Source organism: Chiloscyllium plagiosum, chromosome 3 (genome assembly GCF_004010195.1).
Source record: "Chiloscyllium plagiosum isolate BGI_BamShark_2017 chromosome 3, ASM401019v2, whole genome shotgun sequence".
Taxonomy (NCBI): domain Eukaryota; kingdom Metazoa; phylum Chordata; class Chondrichthyes; order Orectolobiformes; family Hemiscylliidae; genus Chiloscyllium; species Chiloscyllium plagiosum.
Window position 1 is genome coordinate 65,865,392 of NC_057712.1, and position 18,855 is coordinate 65,884,246.

Here is an 18,855-nt window from a genome sequence, read left to right on the forward strand (position 1 = left end):
GAGCCATTGGAAACTTTATCATCAAATTAATTCTTAGGATGTTAAACATGGCAGAGCCAGTATTTAAAGCCTATCCCCAGTTGACCTGCAAGGGTAGGAGGAAAGGTAAAGTGTACATTAGTCAAACAGCCATTAAAAATTCCTAGTGTACATCCAGTGAATAGATCCACACCAACTTTCCAACTCTTTCACTATATTCCTTATTGCAACAGAAGGATTATAGCTGAAACGTCGACTTCTCCGCCTCCTGATGCTGCCTGGCTTGCTGTGTTTTTCAAGTCTCCTGCTTATCTACCATACTCCTTATTGCGCTTTGTATCTTGGAGATACACTGAGATGACACACAATGTCTTGTGTGTCAAGAAGCTTTATTTATAGGTGCTTTTTAAAATGTCTGCTCTTTACGCTGCTGCTGCTACCTTTTGCTACCCTTTACTTTGGCTGTTGCATCATGAAATGTTCTGTTATGTAATCTCCCCTGGCCTTCACTATCTTTATATACTTTCGTCATAATTCTTCCCTCCCCCTTCTTGCATTTCCACAAATTCTCACATTTTTAACTTGTAAGCTTAACAACCTGAAATGTTAAATCTGTTTGTTTCCAGAGATGCTTCTTGACCTACTGGGTACTTTTTTGTTCTTATTTAGTATCCACGTGGAGTTGTTGCCATTGTTTTGTTGGCTACAGAACTGGTTGTGCAGGTACAGGTACTGTTTAACTACAACTTCTCATTAGAAACAACAGTTTGGATATTCGATGAACACTTCCATTAACAGATCTATTGCTGGCCACCAGACTCGTGGTACAGGACCAGGTCTTGCTCTATTTCACATCGCTTGCCAGTTTACTTCTTGCAGAACACTGTCTGTTGCCAATTCTGTCCTAGACTCCTTGAGTGAAAAGATTCATAGTCATGAGTGAAATGACCACGATCACACAGTGATTTTCAATGTTGCAAGTCGCTAGCCATCACTAACACTGTCCAGCATAAAAGTGCAGCAAAGCATATCACAATCATACAGGGTTCAATGTTGCAAGCCACTACACTCTCGCTACTACTGTCTAAGATAGAGGTGCAGCCAAGCATATCAGCTTGGCTCAGCACTGCAGCTCAGCAGTGTGAACCAGTGACCAAGTCAACCTAGAAGTTGAACTGAACTGAAGACAATCTGACCATGTCAGGATCTGCATAGCAGTTGGTGCTAACAATGTAGTCAGCAATTATTGATCAGTGCAAACAGTGAACTTTCCAGCTTAGAGATGCATGCGCCAATGATAACAAGCATAGATGCAGTTTGTGCTTCCTGCTGTCCTGTATGTGTGTTCTGTTCATGGCAATGGGAATGAAGATAAAGCAATTGGTTGTTCACTTCTTTCAATAGACTAGGAGAGTAACAGCTTCAGTTGGGTTTCCGGATGTAACTGTGCTGCCATATATTTCCACATGAAGTTGAAATGCTTAAAAATTGATGGAGATGCCATCTTTGCCTTTAATGTGTCAAATACTGTTCACTATATGATTGTCCACTTCCATTATTTGTCTTAGGTCATTAGTCTCTGAAGAGACTCGGCAATCTTAGTGCAGCTTGGGACAAATTTGCAATAAAAGTTAGTGGCAGCCAGGAACGATGCCAATCCTTTCACCTTAGACAGAGATAGAAATGCATGCATGGCTTTGAGGTTAGCATGAGTGCGTTGTACTCCAGCTGCTCACATTCCAGAAAGTCACTCTCAATGCTGCAAATGTGCATTTGCTGTCATAGAGCAGCAAATCATGTTGTGCAAATCAAAGTAGTACAGAGTGATAAACTTCTGATCATGTTCTGCTTTATCCATTCATAGGCTAATTAACTTGTCAAGGAGGTTGAACAGCGATGACAAGATGAAGAAATTACCTTCTTGAATACTACAAGTTCTGAACTTAATCAATAGAGCTTTCTGTGCTACTGAATTGCACTTTAAGAGATTGAAAATAAAGCGTAAACATTGGCTTTGCACAACTATTGGCATCTGTCACATTCATAAAAACTGTGGACTCCTGGAATAATGTTGATAGTTCTTGAATTGCAGCAAGAAAATACCTGTCTAAAATGAAAACTTTGGCGACTATCTTCAGATTGATGCAGATAACTGGGATTCACATTACAAATTTCAGGTCTGTGCAGATTATGATTCACAACTTATCTGAGGCCTTGAGACTTCTGACCCTTTAAAACTTTGACACACCTCCAGAAAAAAATGATGAGGAATCAGTCATGCTGGTTCATACAACAAAGTCAACTAGGTCAAAGGTGCTGAATGTGTGACCAGGATTAGCTTGTACACTTAAAAAGCCCTGATGAATGTCCACAGATAGAGTTAGAAATCCAAAAATGGATCACAGATATGGTTTTTAAAAGAGCTCCCAAGCTAAACTAATTTGGAGAAAATAGAGTAGCTCAAAACCACCTAATTTTGCCATTTTGTGATATGCAATGATTTGTTTTGGTATTCATGGCAACAAGTTGATTAGCTCAATGACATCATCTACTCAAGTCATTCCAGTTCCTGTGACACCTCAGCATAGATTGCATTTAGCAACTATTGCAAATTTTGTGGAACTGGAGAACTGACGTTCCAATTCAAGGGACATAACAGTATCCCTCAAACTCCCCACATCTGGTAAATAAGGAAGAATGCTGTTGTACATAGCATCATCAACTAGGCCAGTTAGACTGGAGCCAATTAGGTTGGGAGGAAAGAACTGAGGCTGAACAATAGATTACCTTGAAAGAGGAGACGGTTTGGATATAGTCAACATACATTCCCTCAAAAAGGAAAAAAAAAATCCAGAGTTTCCGAGGTAATGAAAAAGATAGACAGAATTCAAGATAAAAGAAAAAGTGTGATGTGTCTGGTAAAAAATATAATTAAGAACAAAATGTTCAGGAGGGAAGTGAGAAAGCAAATATGCAAAACAAAGAGGGATTATGAAAAAACCTATCAATTAACTCAACAGGAAATTACAAAATCTTCTGAAGGCATGCAATTGTTAAATGGTGGTAAAGGGAGGAATAAGGATAAGAAGAGACCAAAAAAGGAAATTTGTACATGGAGGCAGATGGCAAGGCTGTGGTACCAGGCCATAGAGATAGAATCTCAGTCACTAGAAGGGTTTCAAATTGATAATGACAGGGTATTGGATAAGCCATTGATGCTTAGAGTTTACAAGACACCTGCAGCAAATGAGTGAGAACTGAATCTGCAGAGGTTCTGACCACAATCTTCCAGTCTTCCTTATATTCAGATGGTAATTCAAGAGGACTAGAACATTGTTCAAATAAATTTGCTAAGAAAAGTCCAGCAATTATAGTCCAGTCAGCTTAACTTTAATTATCAGGAAAATTATAGAAAGAATGTGCAGGTTAGGTGAATGGCCCATGGTAAATTGCCCATAGAGTTCAGAGATTTGTGGGTTAGTCAGGGATGTGTAGAGTAATACAGTAGATGAATGGGTCTGGATGGAATACTCTTTGGAGGGTTGGTGTGGACCTGTTGGGCCATATGGCCTGTTTCCACACTGTAGGGATTCTTTTGATTTTATGATAATAATTTGGAAAAGAATTACTAGTTACATAGAGAAATATGAGGCAGCCTCCATAGATTTCCAAGGGGAAAACATTTTTAATCAACTTGTTAGAATTCTAGGAGAGGTAACAGGGAGCATTGATGAGGGTAATTTTGGGTATATATGAGTGTATGTCATTAAAGGGGTTTAAGCAAGATACGTGGAGACAGTGACAAATCAAGCTTAAAGTCTCCTATAAGACAAAATATACACAGTATAATATCTTATATCAGATCTCAGCTGGAGGACTATGGACACTTCTAAATAATATACTTTGGGAAGGATCTGAATGTCTTGGAGAGAGTCCAGAAGATGCTTACAAGAACGGTTCCAAGAATGAGATACTTCAGTTATGAAGATAGATTAGAGATGTGGGACTGTTTCCCTTGGAGAGGAGATGCCTCAGAGAGGATTTGAGTGAAATTTTCAAAACCATTCGAGGTCTGTCTTATAAGGTTCAGAATAACTTCTTTGCACTTGTACCCTCTATTAATAAATCCTAGGAGACTTTAAGCTTGATTTGTCACTGTCTCCACGTATCTTGCTTAAACCCCTTTAATGACATACACCCATATATACCCAAAATTACTCTCATCAATGCTCCCTGTTACCTCTCCTAGAATTCTGTTAAAACTGTTTTCCCCTTGGAAATCTATGGAGGCTGCCTCATATTTCTCTATGTAACTAGTAATTCTTTCCCAAATTATTATCATAAAATCAAAAGAATCCCTACAGTGTGGAAACAGGCCATATGGCCCAACTGTCTGGACAGAGCAGACAGTGAGAAACAGCTCCCACTCAAAAATGTATCAAGAATAAGAGGACGTGGATCTTAAGTGTTTTGCTGGAAAAGTGAATATATTGTGAGGAAAATAAAATTCACAGAATAAGTAATTATTGATTGAAATGCACTGCATGGAATTGTGGTGGAGGCAGAGTCAATCGAATCATTCAAGAGAGCTTACAATTATTTAAATAAAATAGTGTGTAGGATTATAGAAAAAGGGTGGGAAAATGGTACTAAGTCATGATGCACATTCAGAAAGCTAAATATGGATAAAATGTTTTTTTTTCTACACCAGAATAATTTTGTGATTCATGTCATCGATCACTCTTAACACTCGATAATGACATGTTCAATCCACCAACTGCCTGCCTTCCATTTCAGTGCCAATATGATACAAACCTCAGTAGCATCGCAATTATTTCGTTGTTACAATTCATACTGCTCAGAAAGGGTATTTTAGAAAGTCAATGTAGGGGGAAAAAAAGAGTATTTTTTAACATTTAATCACTCGTTATGTGACCAATTGAAGAACTCATCCAGATTTCACAGACAAATTAAGAAGTGCTCCTTTTTCTGGATGGAGGTACAGCTGTTAATTGTTCAGTGTTTACTAATGTGTGTCTGTGGACTCTTCTTTGTTCTGTCTGCCATTACTGAGTGCCATTGGAGAAACAAAAACTAATCTAAAAGCAAGCAGCAGCAAACTGGGAATTAGAGCCCAGAAATATTAATAAAAAGACATTTAAAATAAAGTACCTCCATAGACAGCTTGTGGTGCTTTCATCTCTGCATATCTCTGAGGGACACAACATAATAATTGGCCACAAACAAGACCCACCAGCAAACTTCCCATGAATCAAAGAATGGGAAACCTGGGAAATCATTAGCTTTCAAAGTGCATTCCGAACAAATAGTTGCAACAAAATTCCTCGATGGAATGACTGACTTTGAACTTCCATGTTAAGGATAGTCCTTTACTAAACAGGTTCATCACAAACGAGGGCCCTACTGCTGCAGGCTCAGCCTAAACATGTTAGAGAGGCAGAAACAGTAATACCCATGACCGAGGTGTCTCCCTTCTACAGAGTGAGTGGCAGACAGTTCAGCCTAAATTCAGCAAACAAAGAGGCGATCACTTGACCTTCAGGGATTTGCATTTGCGTAACAAAATAAATCATAATTTTGTGCTGTAGTACAGTCTTCAAGTTTAAACCAAAATACCGCAAAGGTTTGTCTTTGGTTTAATTGAACATTGATCAGTTGAACGTACTGGAACTGTGATCTTTCTGAAAACTAGAACAATTGAGTCAAGATAAAATTGAAGAATGTCAGTCATAGGGTTGAGAAAAGGTGAAAAATAACTGTGGTAAAAGTAGTTGATAAGTTAGATACTTTGATGCTTTGATGAGGAGACACATTGAAAGGCCTGTGACCTTGACATAGCATTCTTTAAAATAACTTGTTTTAACAATCACAATGGTATACACATGCTGTCCACACTCTCAGGAAGAGAATCCTTCATGAGCTGAACTGATGAAGTCATTCCTTTTTGACCTGCACAGCTCAGTCTAGTGATTATACTTTTTGAATTCCAAAAATATACTTTATTCATTTAAAAAAATCTTTATGTACAAAGATAGTCACAAGAGCAGTTTGGTTCTGTACAGTTTTTGCACATGGAGAAATAATCTAACGTTGGAGTTTGAATTCCCTGACCCTTCCAACAAACAAACCCAATGTTTTCCTACTTACACAAGATACGATTATGCATATTTGAGGCACCGGGAGGATCCAATAACTAAATGGACTTTTATTGTACTTTGGCCAAAAGGTTTTAGATATTGGCCTTTCCCCTCTGCGCTTGCCCCAAGCTTTCATGTATCCCTCAGCACATAGTCCTGAACCTTGAAATGTGCCAGTCTGGCGAAGTCTAGGTAAGACCAACAAGTTTTAGGCAGTCCAAAGAGCATCTTTCACTATGTTGATAATCCTCCAGGCACACAGTTGATGTTTGTCCCGGTGTTCATCCCAGGGAACAGCCTCCAGAGCAGAGTGCTGCGTCATGGAGCTGCTTGAGATGAACCTTGACAAAAATCACTGCATCTCTCTCCAGACCTTCTCGGCAAAGACACATTCCAGAAGGAGATGTGTGACAGTCTCTACCTCCCTACAGTTGCTATGAGGGCAGCTTGTGATGATGCAGAGACTCCGGGCATACATAAAGAATCATACAGGTATTGCCCTTCTCACCACCAGCTAGGTCTTAATACTTGTTGGAAAGTTCTGGCAATGAGGCATTTTGCCAAATGCCTTTCACAGTCTGCTCAGGGAACCACTCGACAGGATCCACCCTCTCCTTTTTCCACAGGGTCTCGAGGATGCTGCATGTTGACCACTTCCTGATGGACTTGTGGTCAAAAGTGTTTTTCTTTGCAAATTTCTCCATGAAGGTTAGGTGGTACAGAAAGGTCCAATTACTTGGAGCGTTCCACAACAAATGAGGCCAGTCCCTTCCTTTGCAACAGGGAGGACAGGTGGAACCTCAGTACATACTGGCACGTGGGGTTTGCGTACCAAAGGTCTTCACACAGTTTGATGCAGCCACACACAAAGATAGCCATCAGGATGAGGGCAGCATTTGATATATTCTTTCCCCTGACTTATCCAGAGCATTGTACATTGTGTCCCTGCAAACCCAGTCCATCTTTGACCTCTAGGTGAAGTGGAAATTGGATTGGGTGACTGCAATGGCTCATGTTCGGGGGAATAGGTCAGACATGCACCAAGTACAACAATACAGAATGATGACCAGGTTTTCACCTGCAACGGAGATGGGGCAGTGCTCCCAAAAGCTGGTTTCTGCCTCACCTTGGCAATATGCGCAAGCCTTAGCTCCTCCAAACCATATTCCCAGCACCTTTAGGTAACCTGACTGTGAAGGTGGTAAAGGATTGGTCAACCCAGTTCTCAAATGGCCTTGTCTTTGCCTCAATTTACCTTGGCTCCTGAGGCCAGTTCAAACAGGTCACAGATGCTCATGAGTCTATGCACTTTGACCTATTGGACTCCATTGCCTGGAATAGTCACCCCTCTCAGGTTTACAACCTTCCTGTTGGACTTAGCAAAAGGCTCTACACAACATACATAGCAGGACAGAGTGGGCTGCCCTGTCTGACTCCAGATTTAGAGTCGTAGAAATGTACAGCACGGAAACAGACCCTTCAGTGCAACTCGTCCATGCCAATCACATAACCTAATTTAATCTTGTCCCATTTGTCAGCACTTGGCCCATATCCCTCTAAACCCTTCCTTTTCATATACTCATCCAGATGCCTTGTAAATGTTGTAATTGTAGCAGTCTCCACAACTTTGTCTAGCAGCTCATTCCATACATGCACCACCCTTTGCGTGAAAAGTTACCCCTTAGGTCCCTTTTAAATCTTTCCCTTCTCACCCCTAAACCTATGTCTTCTAGTTCTGGACTCCTCCACCCCAGGGAAAAGGCCTTGGTTACTTGCCCTATCCATGCCCTTCACGATTTTATAAACCTCAATAAGATCACCCCTCAGCCTCCAAAGCTCCAGGGTAAACAGCCCCAGCCTATTCACCCTCTCTCTATAGCTCAAACCCTGCAACCCTTGCAACATCCTTGTAAATCTTTGATCTGGAAACTTTCTGATTCTGATCCACTGATTGAGACTGCACTAATGATGTTGGTGTAGATCAGTCAGATTCAACTGTGAATTCCCTCCCCAGAGCCCATTCAGGACAGCATGCCCCATATGTAGGTGTGTTATATCCTGTTAAAGGTTTTCTCCTGATCCAGGCTGATGAGAAAGCATTCATGGCCCTGTCCTGCACCTGAACGATCGTATCCCTGAGGAATGTGAGGCTCTCTGAGATCATCCTGCCCGGTACAGCACAGGTTTGGTTGGGATGAATCACTGATCCCAGAGCAGATCTGACCCGGTTGGCAATGATTCTCAACTCTTGTAACCAAGATTATGTATGCACCTCAGAGATATGCAGAGATGAAATAACACAATCTGTCTATGCAGGACCTTAATTTGTTTTATTACCATTTCTGTTCTCTCATTTCCAGTTTGCTGCTGTTTGCTTTCAGATTTGTCTTTGTTTGTCTAACAGCACTGACTAATAGCAAATATAACGAAGAAGAGTTCATAGACACACATAAGCAAACACTGACCAATTAACTGCTATACTCCCAAGAAAAAGGAGATTTTAATTTGCCTGCAAACTCTCAATGAGTTCTTCACTTAGTCTTATACCAAATAATTAAATGATAAAAAAATGTTTATTCTCTTTCCCTGCATTCACTTTCTAAAACATTATTTTTAAACAGCATGGATTGTAATAATTGCAACAGAATATGAGATAATTGCAGCACTGTTGAAAGGTATAAAGAGGAAGGAAAATGGGATATGGGTGCGAGGAAGGGGGAATGGAGAAGAGAGGGAAGGGAGGAGGCAAGAACTGATTTATTTTTTTAGAGCACATTTATGTATCTTGAGGCATGCGGATAAAAGAAAAATACAGCTGATGAAAAAGAAAAACACAGCAGATGCTGGACATGTGAAATAAAAACAACAAATGCTAGAGAAACTCAGCAGGTCTGGCAGCATCTGCAAAGAAGAAAAGTGAGTGGTTCAAGCCCAATGGCTCTTCTTGGATATGAAATGTTAACTCTTTCCACAGATATTACCAGACCTGCTGTGTTTCTCCAGCATTTCCTGTTTTTATCTGAGACATCTGAAATGCTTCACATCAAAACACAATTTGATGAATGTTGGGTAATTGTTTCAATGATGCTTTTGAGAGATACAATTGGTCGGTCCTTTGGGAAATGGCCACTATCTTCCTCCAGTGATATTATGGCATCCTAGTCAACTAATATTTTCTCAATTTATTATCTCACCCAAAAGATGGCCAATCACTCCAATCATGTACTCTTTCGGTACTGCACTGAATTATCAGCATAGTTTACATGTTCAATCCTCTAACAGGACCTTTCTCACTGAGAGATCAGAGTGTAAGATTCACATATTCTTTTCATTCAGATCAATGAAGAGAGGCAAATATACCTCTATGTGAACAGATCAATGCCTAGCTTATTTATGAACATTGACCCAAGGCTGTGATAATGAGAATGAACACTACTCATGACTGAAGAATGATTTTATGAGGGAAAAAAAATGAAGGATTAATTTTAGCATGCATCCTACATTACAAACAAAATTAGTTTCATACTTTAGCATCCAAATGACCAAAATTGATCCACGATGCTTCTGAATAATTTTTGTTTCATGACCATTTGAATAAGTATTTGATAGTAACTCTACTCTGTACGTAAATAAAAAGTTAGAAAGAACAACTGTCCTCTAATTTGGAAAAGACAAACGTAGTGAGTTAGAAACACCAACCTCGAGGATGACTTGGGACTTTTGATTGTGTGAGAGATGTCCTGTGGAGTCGGCAGAGATGGTGAAAATCAATTTCCCTCCATATGCTGTCAGCTGGAGTCAGAGAAACACAATACAGTTTTAAAATGTCCTCTCTTTTACTGATTAAAACAAGCACTTCAGATGTTTTTCTAGAACATTTCAAAATTTGAGAATAAAATTCAATTTAACCTCTGAACTGTTGTCAGTTTTCATATAGATCAGTCTACTGAAGCATTTGAATGTAAACTTATAATTTTATTGAATTATGCATCATACCAAGACAACACATCACATTTTAATAATTGAGACAATATAAAGATCTTGAACTGAAATTTGTGCAGTAATGTGTTAACAATTCTCAAACAATCACTTATACAGCACCATAAGAACTTAAAATCATCATTTAGTCTCCATTAACAATACTCCACCGAATCCTTGCAATTTCTGAATTATTAGCCATTTTTTTTACATGTGGAAAGAGGTGTGATTTTTAAACAATAGTTCAGAAATTTTAAAATTACTAATAAGCTCTAATAATAATTGCTCAGTTGACAGCTTGAGGGTTTGAGTGAACAGAGGTAATCATTTCATCATCACATTAAAAGAAAATAATATAATAATATGATGTAGGTTAAATGTAGAACCAAATGTTGGAGGAACAAGAACAAGCAGGCACAGATTTAAAGGGATTTGTGGGGGGTGAAGTGAGGAGCAACCTTTTCACTCAGTAAGCAGTCGGGGTACGGAATGCACTGCCTGGAAATGTGGTGAAGACTGGTTCAATTGAGGCATTCAAGAGTGTGTTAGATGATTATTTGGATAAAACTAATGTGGAGAGTATAGGGGAAAAGCAAGCAATTTGCATCAGAAAGTGATGCTCATTTAACAAACCAATGCAAGCACATTGGACTGAATAGCCTCTTTCTACACTGTGACACCTGTTATTCTGTGAAATTAACACACCTCAATCAGGAAACATGAAAGGTGACTCCCTGTCCTACCCAAATACTTGCTGACATTTACACACTCACACCTATACAAGGTTGCATCAACATGCTCATACCGTCACACTCACATTAATTCACACATACTCAGTGATGTGCTACTTTACACCTTGTTAAGTCAAGATATGATTACAAAAAGTACGTGGACAACATGAATACATACAGATAAAGAAGATTGATGCTGCATTGAAATGCCACTATAACTTGAACATATATTATTTTTCCTCATTGTAATTAGATGGACAAGGAAATAGAGAGGCAGAGGTATTTAGAGCAAAAGGACCAGACAAGTGATAACATGGTTTCCATGGGGAAGGTTGGGGAGTGATACTTGTATAAGGATCATAAGTGCAAGGAACAGAGTTCTGCCAGTTTGGAGGGATACAGAAAGCAATAAGATAGAATGGGGGCGGTACTGTAGATGAGGATTAGAATTATAAACTTGGGGTATTGATGGACTCAGAACCAATTTAAGACAGCAAGTTAGGTGATAAGATCAGTCTGTTGTCTGCATTTTGGACAAACTAAACCTCCCAAAGACAATCTTCTCTAAAGACGACTGGTAGAGAATCTAGGAAACCATCAGAATAGATAGATCGAGAGGAAAGTTATGTCTAAGGGTTTCAGCAATACCTGGACTGAGGTAAACATGAATGTAGATGGTCTTTGTGTTGAGATCAGGAGCTCATTTCAGGAGGGTGGTGGAATGGGATGCAAATTCACAAGCAACTTGGTTTAACCTTAGGCAGGAGACCAAGAGGGGTCATTCAATGTAAAATTTGTGGTCAAGGTGATGGCTTTAGTCTTCCCAATGTTTAACTTAGGAAATTGTAGCACTTCTAAGACTGGATGCTAGATAGTCAATCTAATATTACAGAGACAACAAATGCATACCACTTGGTATATTTGTGGAATCCAATCCCACGTCCTTGGATAATAATATCAAAGCACAGCAAGTTAGATAGAAACAGACCCTTCAGGACCTCCAGTGCTTACATAGCCATTGCAGGAGATCCTATGGTTACATAGGATAGAGAATAGAGAGAAAGGGTTGATTCTAAAAAGGAATCAGAGTAATTATTGTTTGAACGGGGGAATGACAACAATATGGAAAGGAAGGAAGATCACGCGCATAAGAGAAGGCATTTACAAAGGCAGCCAGAAGATAGCCAGGGAAAGAAAGCGGAGTTGTCAGCAATTTTGTAGGAACAGATGCCAGAAATTAGGAAATGGATCGTCTCAGAGTAAATATCACAGGAAGAGAAAAACATAGAGTGGCACGAGTTCGTGGCTGGCATGAGGGAAGGCACGGCTGTATGATAGATTTGTTGAGCAAGGGGAAGAGGAGAAACACTAGAGGTTAATGATTGTTAGGAGCTTCTTACAATTTTGGGAGGTGGGAGTGGTGTGTAGAGTGGAGGAAAGAGACTAAAGTTACCTTTTTGCTCCAGGATGGTTTTGGTATTATGTACAGTTTTGGTACAACAGTAACTGAATTTTCATTCTTCAAAGGTAACGAATTATCTGAATTAAAGTAAGCGACAGAATATCTTCTTGGCAAATGACAATTTTCTTCTAATTCTTCATGATCTAAATATGTATTGTAAAATAAGGGCAATTCTTGGATTGCTGAGTGGACAGACCTTAGCAAAAGGATGTCCTGAAAAGTCATACCTTGCTGCAAAAACTTTGATTAGGGAAGAAGATACATGTGGGCAAATATTACAAGAATCTATTCTCCCATGTAGTGAAGTAATCTAATGGATCAAACATGAAGCCTGACCATATAGATAGGGCAGCAGCAGATCCCTGCCTTGAAGAGCTCTCACACAGTGAGAATGCCTGAAGGAATGCATGACAAACTAGAAAGAAAAAGAATAAGTGTTACGTTTTGATACAACTTGTAAATAAAATACAGTTTCTAATTTCCTACTTAGTGCATAAAGATACTTTCACTTAGCGGACGAATGCAAACACAGAAGGCTGAATGGGCTCCTTTTGTGTTTTAATAATTCTGTGAGCTGAAATCCAGTCAAGAGGAGTGCTGACTTTCTTTTCTGACTGAGTGCAAATGAAAGTCTAAACAGTGTCCCATTCACTTTTCACCAAGACTTTGAATATACCCCACCTCCCATCACCTTTCAGTACCATCGAGGACCAATAAAATTGCCTATCCCGCCACAAATTTCATGTCTGGACATTTTTAACCCTCAGGCCTCATTTGCAATCCACAGCTGAAAACCAACATTGTAGGTTCTCTCTTTTGGGAAATTACATTATGATATACTGGAACTTTAATGGTAAATGTGAGCCAAAAAAAATTGCTCTGCATTTCTTTAAAATAGCAAAAGTTAAAGTGGACCATCAGGTCAACCATTCCACTCGACAATTTTACAAAATAAAGTGCAAGAAGTCTGCACATTCTTAACTGGGAGATGTCTGCAAGCTTTTCTCAGGATGTTGACTCAGCATGTCTGAAATTTACAAAATAAACTAGAAATTAATCCTTTAATGAAATATCAAAACAAAAATGTTTTTGCAAACATTGCAAACTTCCTTAAACAGGATGTGGATATGCAGCACAGTCTACTGATATGTTTATTGATCTACTATGGTTAATAATTCAATTAGTTGTTTAGTCTTCACTATTTATTGTTACGAGAAGCAATTAAATCAAAAACATTTAACTACAAGATGGTGATGTAGTGGTATTGTCATTTGGCAAGTAACCAAGATGACCATCCATGCCTGTTCTCTGTGGAAAAGGATACTACTGACTCATAATGAGCATGTGTCTTCTGTCTACTATCCTGGAGGCTTAGAAATCCATATAAGGCCAGAAGGTCTTGTGCACATTCCTAGGACAGACAGTTCAATGGAATTCTGGAATACTATGCTGCATGAGTATGTAATATGTAGCAAGCTGAAGCACACAAGCAGAATATTTGTGAAATGGAGACTTATGTGCCTCCAATCTCTGTTTTTACTGCCCTTTATTTACCACCTCTAAGAACAAGAAGAGAGGGGTTATTATTGCTTTGTAGGCCTCAGGTTTACAGCAGTATTCCACATTGCTTGCCCAATTACATATTCCATACACATTGAAAGGACTATTCAAGCAGTGAAGGTAAACAGCCTGCAAAGTCAGTCCCAAATCCAGAACTATAGGGGTGTACATAACATGAAAGGAACTGGTGAAGCAATTTGCACCAATACTGAAGCATCTTATTTAAACAGAATTTCTGAAGAATCTGGCCACGCACAAAAGCACGTCTTTGATAATGCTGAGACAGGTTTCACCGGAGGTGCGGAGCACAAAGAACATAAAACTTCAAAGAGGAGATGGTCATGCCAAGATGTAAGTACACCAAAGATCATTTTACTCTTCTGCTAAGTTGAACTGCTGCATGGGATACAGGTTGAAGCCTTTAGTGGGGTACCAGTCAGAGACACTGAAGGCTCTAAAGTTTATTCCAAAGCATATTTGCCTGCAATTTGGTCTTCAAATAAGCAAGTCTGGATGACAGGACATTCTCTCAAGAATGGTAGCAAGAACAACAGAAAATAAAGAGTATGTCTCTAAAAGATTTGCATAACCTGGTGGATATGTGCATGTTTTGTTGATGAGAGCAGGTCAGACTGAGAGACCAGTTAATAAAGCACACAATATTCTGGCCTGACTGAGCCTGGAGGTTATGCTGACCCTCTATAAGACACTAGTTCAGCCTCAGCTGAAGTACTGCATTTGGTTTGAGCAGTACATTGTAGGTAAGGCATGCAGGAATCAGAAAAGATTGATGAGAACAGTTCCCAAGGGTGGGGAACTTCAGTTATGAGATAAACCAGAGAAGTCAGGGCTGTTTTCCTCAGAAAAGAGAAAGCCGAGAGGGTATGTGGTAAAGATATTCAAAGTCGTGAGCATTCTGCACAGAATAGGGGGAAATTGTTCTCATTAGTGAAGGAATTGGGAACAAGAGGGCACAGAGTTATTATAACTGGCAAACAAATAATGTGAGATAAAAATTTTCAGATAGCAAGGTACTAAAGTTTGGAAAGCACTGCCTGAGGGCATGGTAGAAATAGATTCAATTAAGAAATTGAAAATGAAATCAAAATAAATTTTTTAATAAAAGCAGAACATGCAGGATTTGGGAAGATGGGAAAATAGTACAAGATGCTTTAATTTAGAGGGTCAATGCAAACACAAAAGGCTGAATGGGCTCCTTCTGTGCTTTAATAATTCTGTGAGGCGAAATCCAGTCAAGACGAGTGCTGACTTTTTTCTCTGACTGAATGCAAATGGGAGAATTCTACACAGTGTCACATTCACGTTTCACCCAGACTTTGAATACACCCCATCTCCCATCAGCTTTAAGTACAATCAAGGACCAATAAAATTACCTCTACTGTCACAAGTTTCACGTGTAGACATTTTTTACCCTCAGGCCTCATTTATAATCCACAGCTGGATGTTCAACTGCATCAAAGTAAGTGAACTCACTGACAGTGTCAGGTTAAAATCACACAACAGTTAGCTCAAAGAGAGGGACTTTCACATGGTCTTGAGGACTGACTATGGTATACCATCATGGACTGAGGCAGTTCAAGATAGGGACTTAACACCATGTTCTCAAGAGTAACCAGGGATGGGTAACAAATAATCTTTCCAGCAATACGGCATTCAACAAGGTTCCCCATGGGAGACACACCAGGGAACACAGTCCCAGCCTGGTGAGATCTCATGGAATACAGGGAGAACTAGCCATTTGGATACAGAACTGGCTCAAAGGCAGAAGACAGAAGGTGGTGTTAGAGGGTTGTTTTTCAGACTGGAGGCCTGTGACCAGTGGATTGCCACAAGGATCAGTGCTGGGCCCTCCACATTTTGTCATTTACATAAATGATTTGGGTGTGAGCATAAGAGGTACAGTTAGTAAGTTTGCAGATGACACCAAAATTGGAGGTGTAGTAGACAGCGAAGAGGGTTACCTCAGATTACAACAGGATCTTGATGTTAAAGTGTGCCTCCGCATGCTTCAGAAACAGCTTCCCAATTTACGCTATGATCCCAGTGACTGCTGACAACCTTACTTTCATTCTAACACAAAACCAGGTCGACATCTACACTAAATCATTCTACTTGTTTATATCAGCTTCCATGATCTGATTAAACAATCAGTTTGCAAATATACCAGCACAGTATTTTGGATACTGAAAGGCATTTTAAACTACTATTCTGGGGTTGGGGAGTCCAGAACTAGAGGGCATAGGCTTAGGGTGAGAGGGGAAAGATATAAAAGAGACCTAAGGGGCAACTTTTTCACGCAGAGTGGTGAGTGTATGGAATGAGCTGCCAGAGGATGTGATAGAGACTGGTACAATTGCAACATTTAAGAGGCATTTGGATGGGTATATGAATAGGATGGGTTTGGAGGGATATGGGCCGGGTGCTGGCAGGTGGGACTAGATTGGGCTGGGATATCTGGTCGGCATGGACGAGTTGGACCGAAGAATCTGTTTCCATGCTGTACATCTTTATGACTCTATAATACCCACATCCAATGAATAAATATAAAAAGTAATAAAAGCAAAATACAGTGGATGCTGGAGATTTGTAAAACAGGAGGTGCTGGAGAAAGTGAGCAGGTTTGGCAGAATCTGTGGAGAGGGCAACAAAGTTAACTTTTCTAATTCTGACATGATTCTACTCAGAACTTAAAAAGGAATGTTGGGAAGAGCTCAAAGCAGCCTTGACTTTCTCGGTGAACTCTGAGAAACTCTTCTGCTCCGCTTAGACGTACCCTTCAAAGGAAAGTTTACAGAGCAACGTCTGCCAAGTGGGATGGATCCTACCCTGTTCTTTGGAGTGCTGTCAATGTAATTCAATTTATATACACTTATACAGCCCTCAACTGATTTAGGAGGACTAACCCTATCACTTTATTTCTTTATTTTTCAGCTTAATACTAAGAAGGACTACACCATTTAACTTTTAACTTTATTTCTTTGTTTTTACATTATACTGAGAGTGACTATAATGTTTAACTTTTAACTTATTCCTTATTTCTTTCTACCTCATTCTTAGCTTTTTGTACGAGTGGGCGGCACGGTGGCACAGTGGTTAGCACTGCTGCCTCACAGCACCAGAGACCCGGGTTCAATTCCCACCTCAGGCAACTGTCTGTGTGGAGTTTGCACCCACAGTCCAAAAACGTGCAGGTTAGGTGAATTGGCCATGTTAAAATTGCCCATAGTGTTAGGTGAAGGGGTAAGTGTAGGGGAATGGGTTTGGGTGAGTTGCTCTTCGGAGGGTCGGTGTGGACTTGCTGGGCCAAAGGGCCTGTTTCCACACTGTAAGAAATCTAATCTAATTGACCTATACCTAAGATGGCACAGTGTGTAGTGGCATTGAAAACTTTTCTCTGTACTTTTGTACTTGAGTACACGTGACAATAAAGTCTAATCTCTAAGGCTGGAATTGCACAGGGTCACTGCCCCCACCCACTTTCTGCCTAGTCCGAAAAGTTTAAAGCCAAAGGAATGGGTTCCAATCAGCACTAAAAATAAACAGATGCTAAGCGAATCTGCCACCGAAGAGTTTCTAGTAGCCCGCAAAACTGTAAAGATATAGGCGATCCTGTTTAAATTTGTTTTCCCATTCTGAAATTTTGTAGGATATGGCTACCAAGACATGAATTACAGGTGCAATAATTCCAGAATTGCTGATCTTCCATTTTGACCAAAATAAATATTTCTGCGCTTGTATTTTCAGTTCATCAGGGGGGTGTCAGGAAGCCATACTGGATAAAATTCAGGTTCTGTACAATATTGCAGGTTTCTCTGTCTACCCCCTCTCCCCCAATCTCTGCTTAAACTTTTCTTTTTACGTTTCAATAACTGGAGCACTCGTTGAACACAAGCATTTTTTGGTTGTCAAAATGTACGTTTTTTTTTCCAAATAAGACGTATATAAAATAAATTGGGAGTTCAGCCACTTAGAAAATTCTGACTTTCCTGGTCTTGAATTTGTTTTAAGGTCAGCAACTGGAGGAAACTGATAAGGTGGGAGTGAGGCTGGGTGGGAGAGGTGGTGTGAACTGAAAGGCAGACGCTAGAGAGGTGAATACAGAAAAAAATGTTTAATTGTTGTTATATCCGTGACTGAATGCCCAGCTTCATTTTTCTCATTTCTTTAATATTCTTTAATGCAGACAAGGACTAAGGTTGCAAATTTCAACTTTAAGAGTAATTTGTCTTTTAACTTATACATTTAAATTTAAGTTGCCTTGAAGCCAGAAGGAACCTACCAAAAATCAAAATGTAGATCCCAAGGAAATTTGAGAAACAGCCCTCAGAATAAAAGAAACGTTGAGATCTCAATCTGCAGGTAGTGACCTACCTGTGTGCCTTATCATTTCTTCATGAAAAGCTGGATCTCGAGATGTCTGATCCTTCAAGCCTCTGCTTTACACAATAATACTGCATAGTTGACCTTCTATTTTCCAAATGTGCTGAATGATGTTCCCATTACCTTCGTGCCTAACCGTGATTGACTAATATTAAACACATGGCAGCAAAGGCTTAAGGCAGCCCACATGGCTTTGCCCAATTTAAAGCCTTTCAGTCACCAATTACTGGCCATTTAACCCGTCTTCAATTTTAAGCTTGACGGGATAGGTTTGGGGCAAGACCCATACAGTCTTGGAATCATACAGCAATGGAAACAGACCCTTTGGTCCAACCAGTCCATGCCAACTATAATCCCAAACTAAAGTCGTGCCACCTGCTGCTGCTTGGCTCATATCCTTCTAACCCTTTGCTATTCATTTACTTACCCAAATGTCTTTTAAATATTGTAGCTGCACCCACATTCACCACTTCCTTTGGAAGTTCATTTCACATACAAATCACTGTGTGTGAAAAAGTTGCCCCCATGTCTTTTTTAAATCTTTCTCCTCTCACCATGACAATATGTCCCCTATTCTTGAAATTCC

At 39.8% G+C, this 18,855-nt stretch overlaps 1 protein-coding gene across 1 annotated transcript in view; it reads right to left on the reverse strand.

The window, feature by feature from the left end:
* Positions 1-18,855, reverse strand: part of lama2 (laminin, alpha 2) — a 379,433-nt gene that overhangs the window by 206,417 nt on the left and 154,161 nt on the right. The window contains exon 13 of the mRNA XM_043675023.1: positions 9,837-9,929. Within this exon, the coding sequence (XP_043530958.1) occupies positions 9,837-9,929 (93 nt within the window). The remainder of the gene's footprint in view (positions 1-9,836; positions 9,930-18,855) is intronic.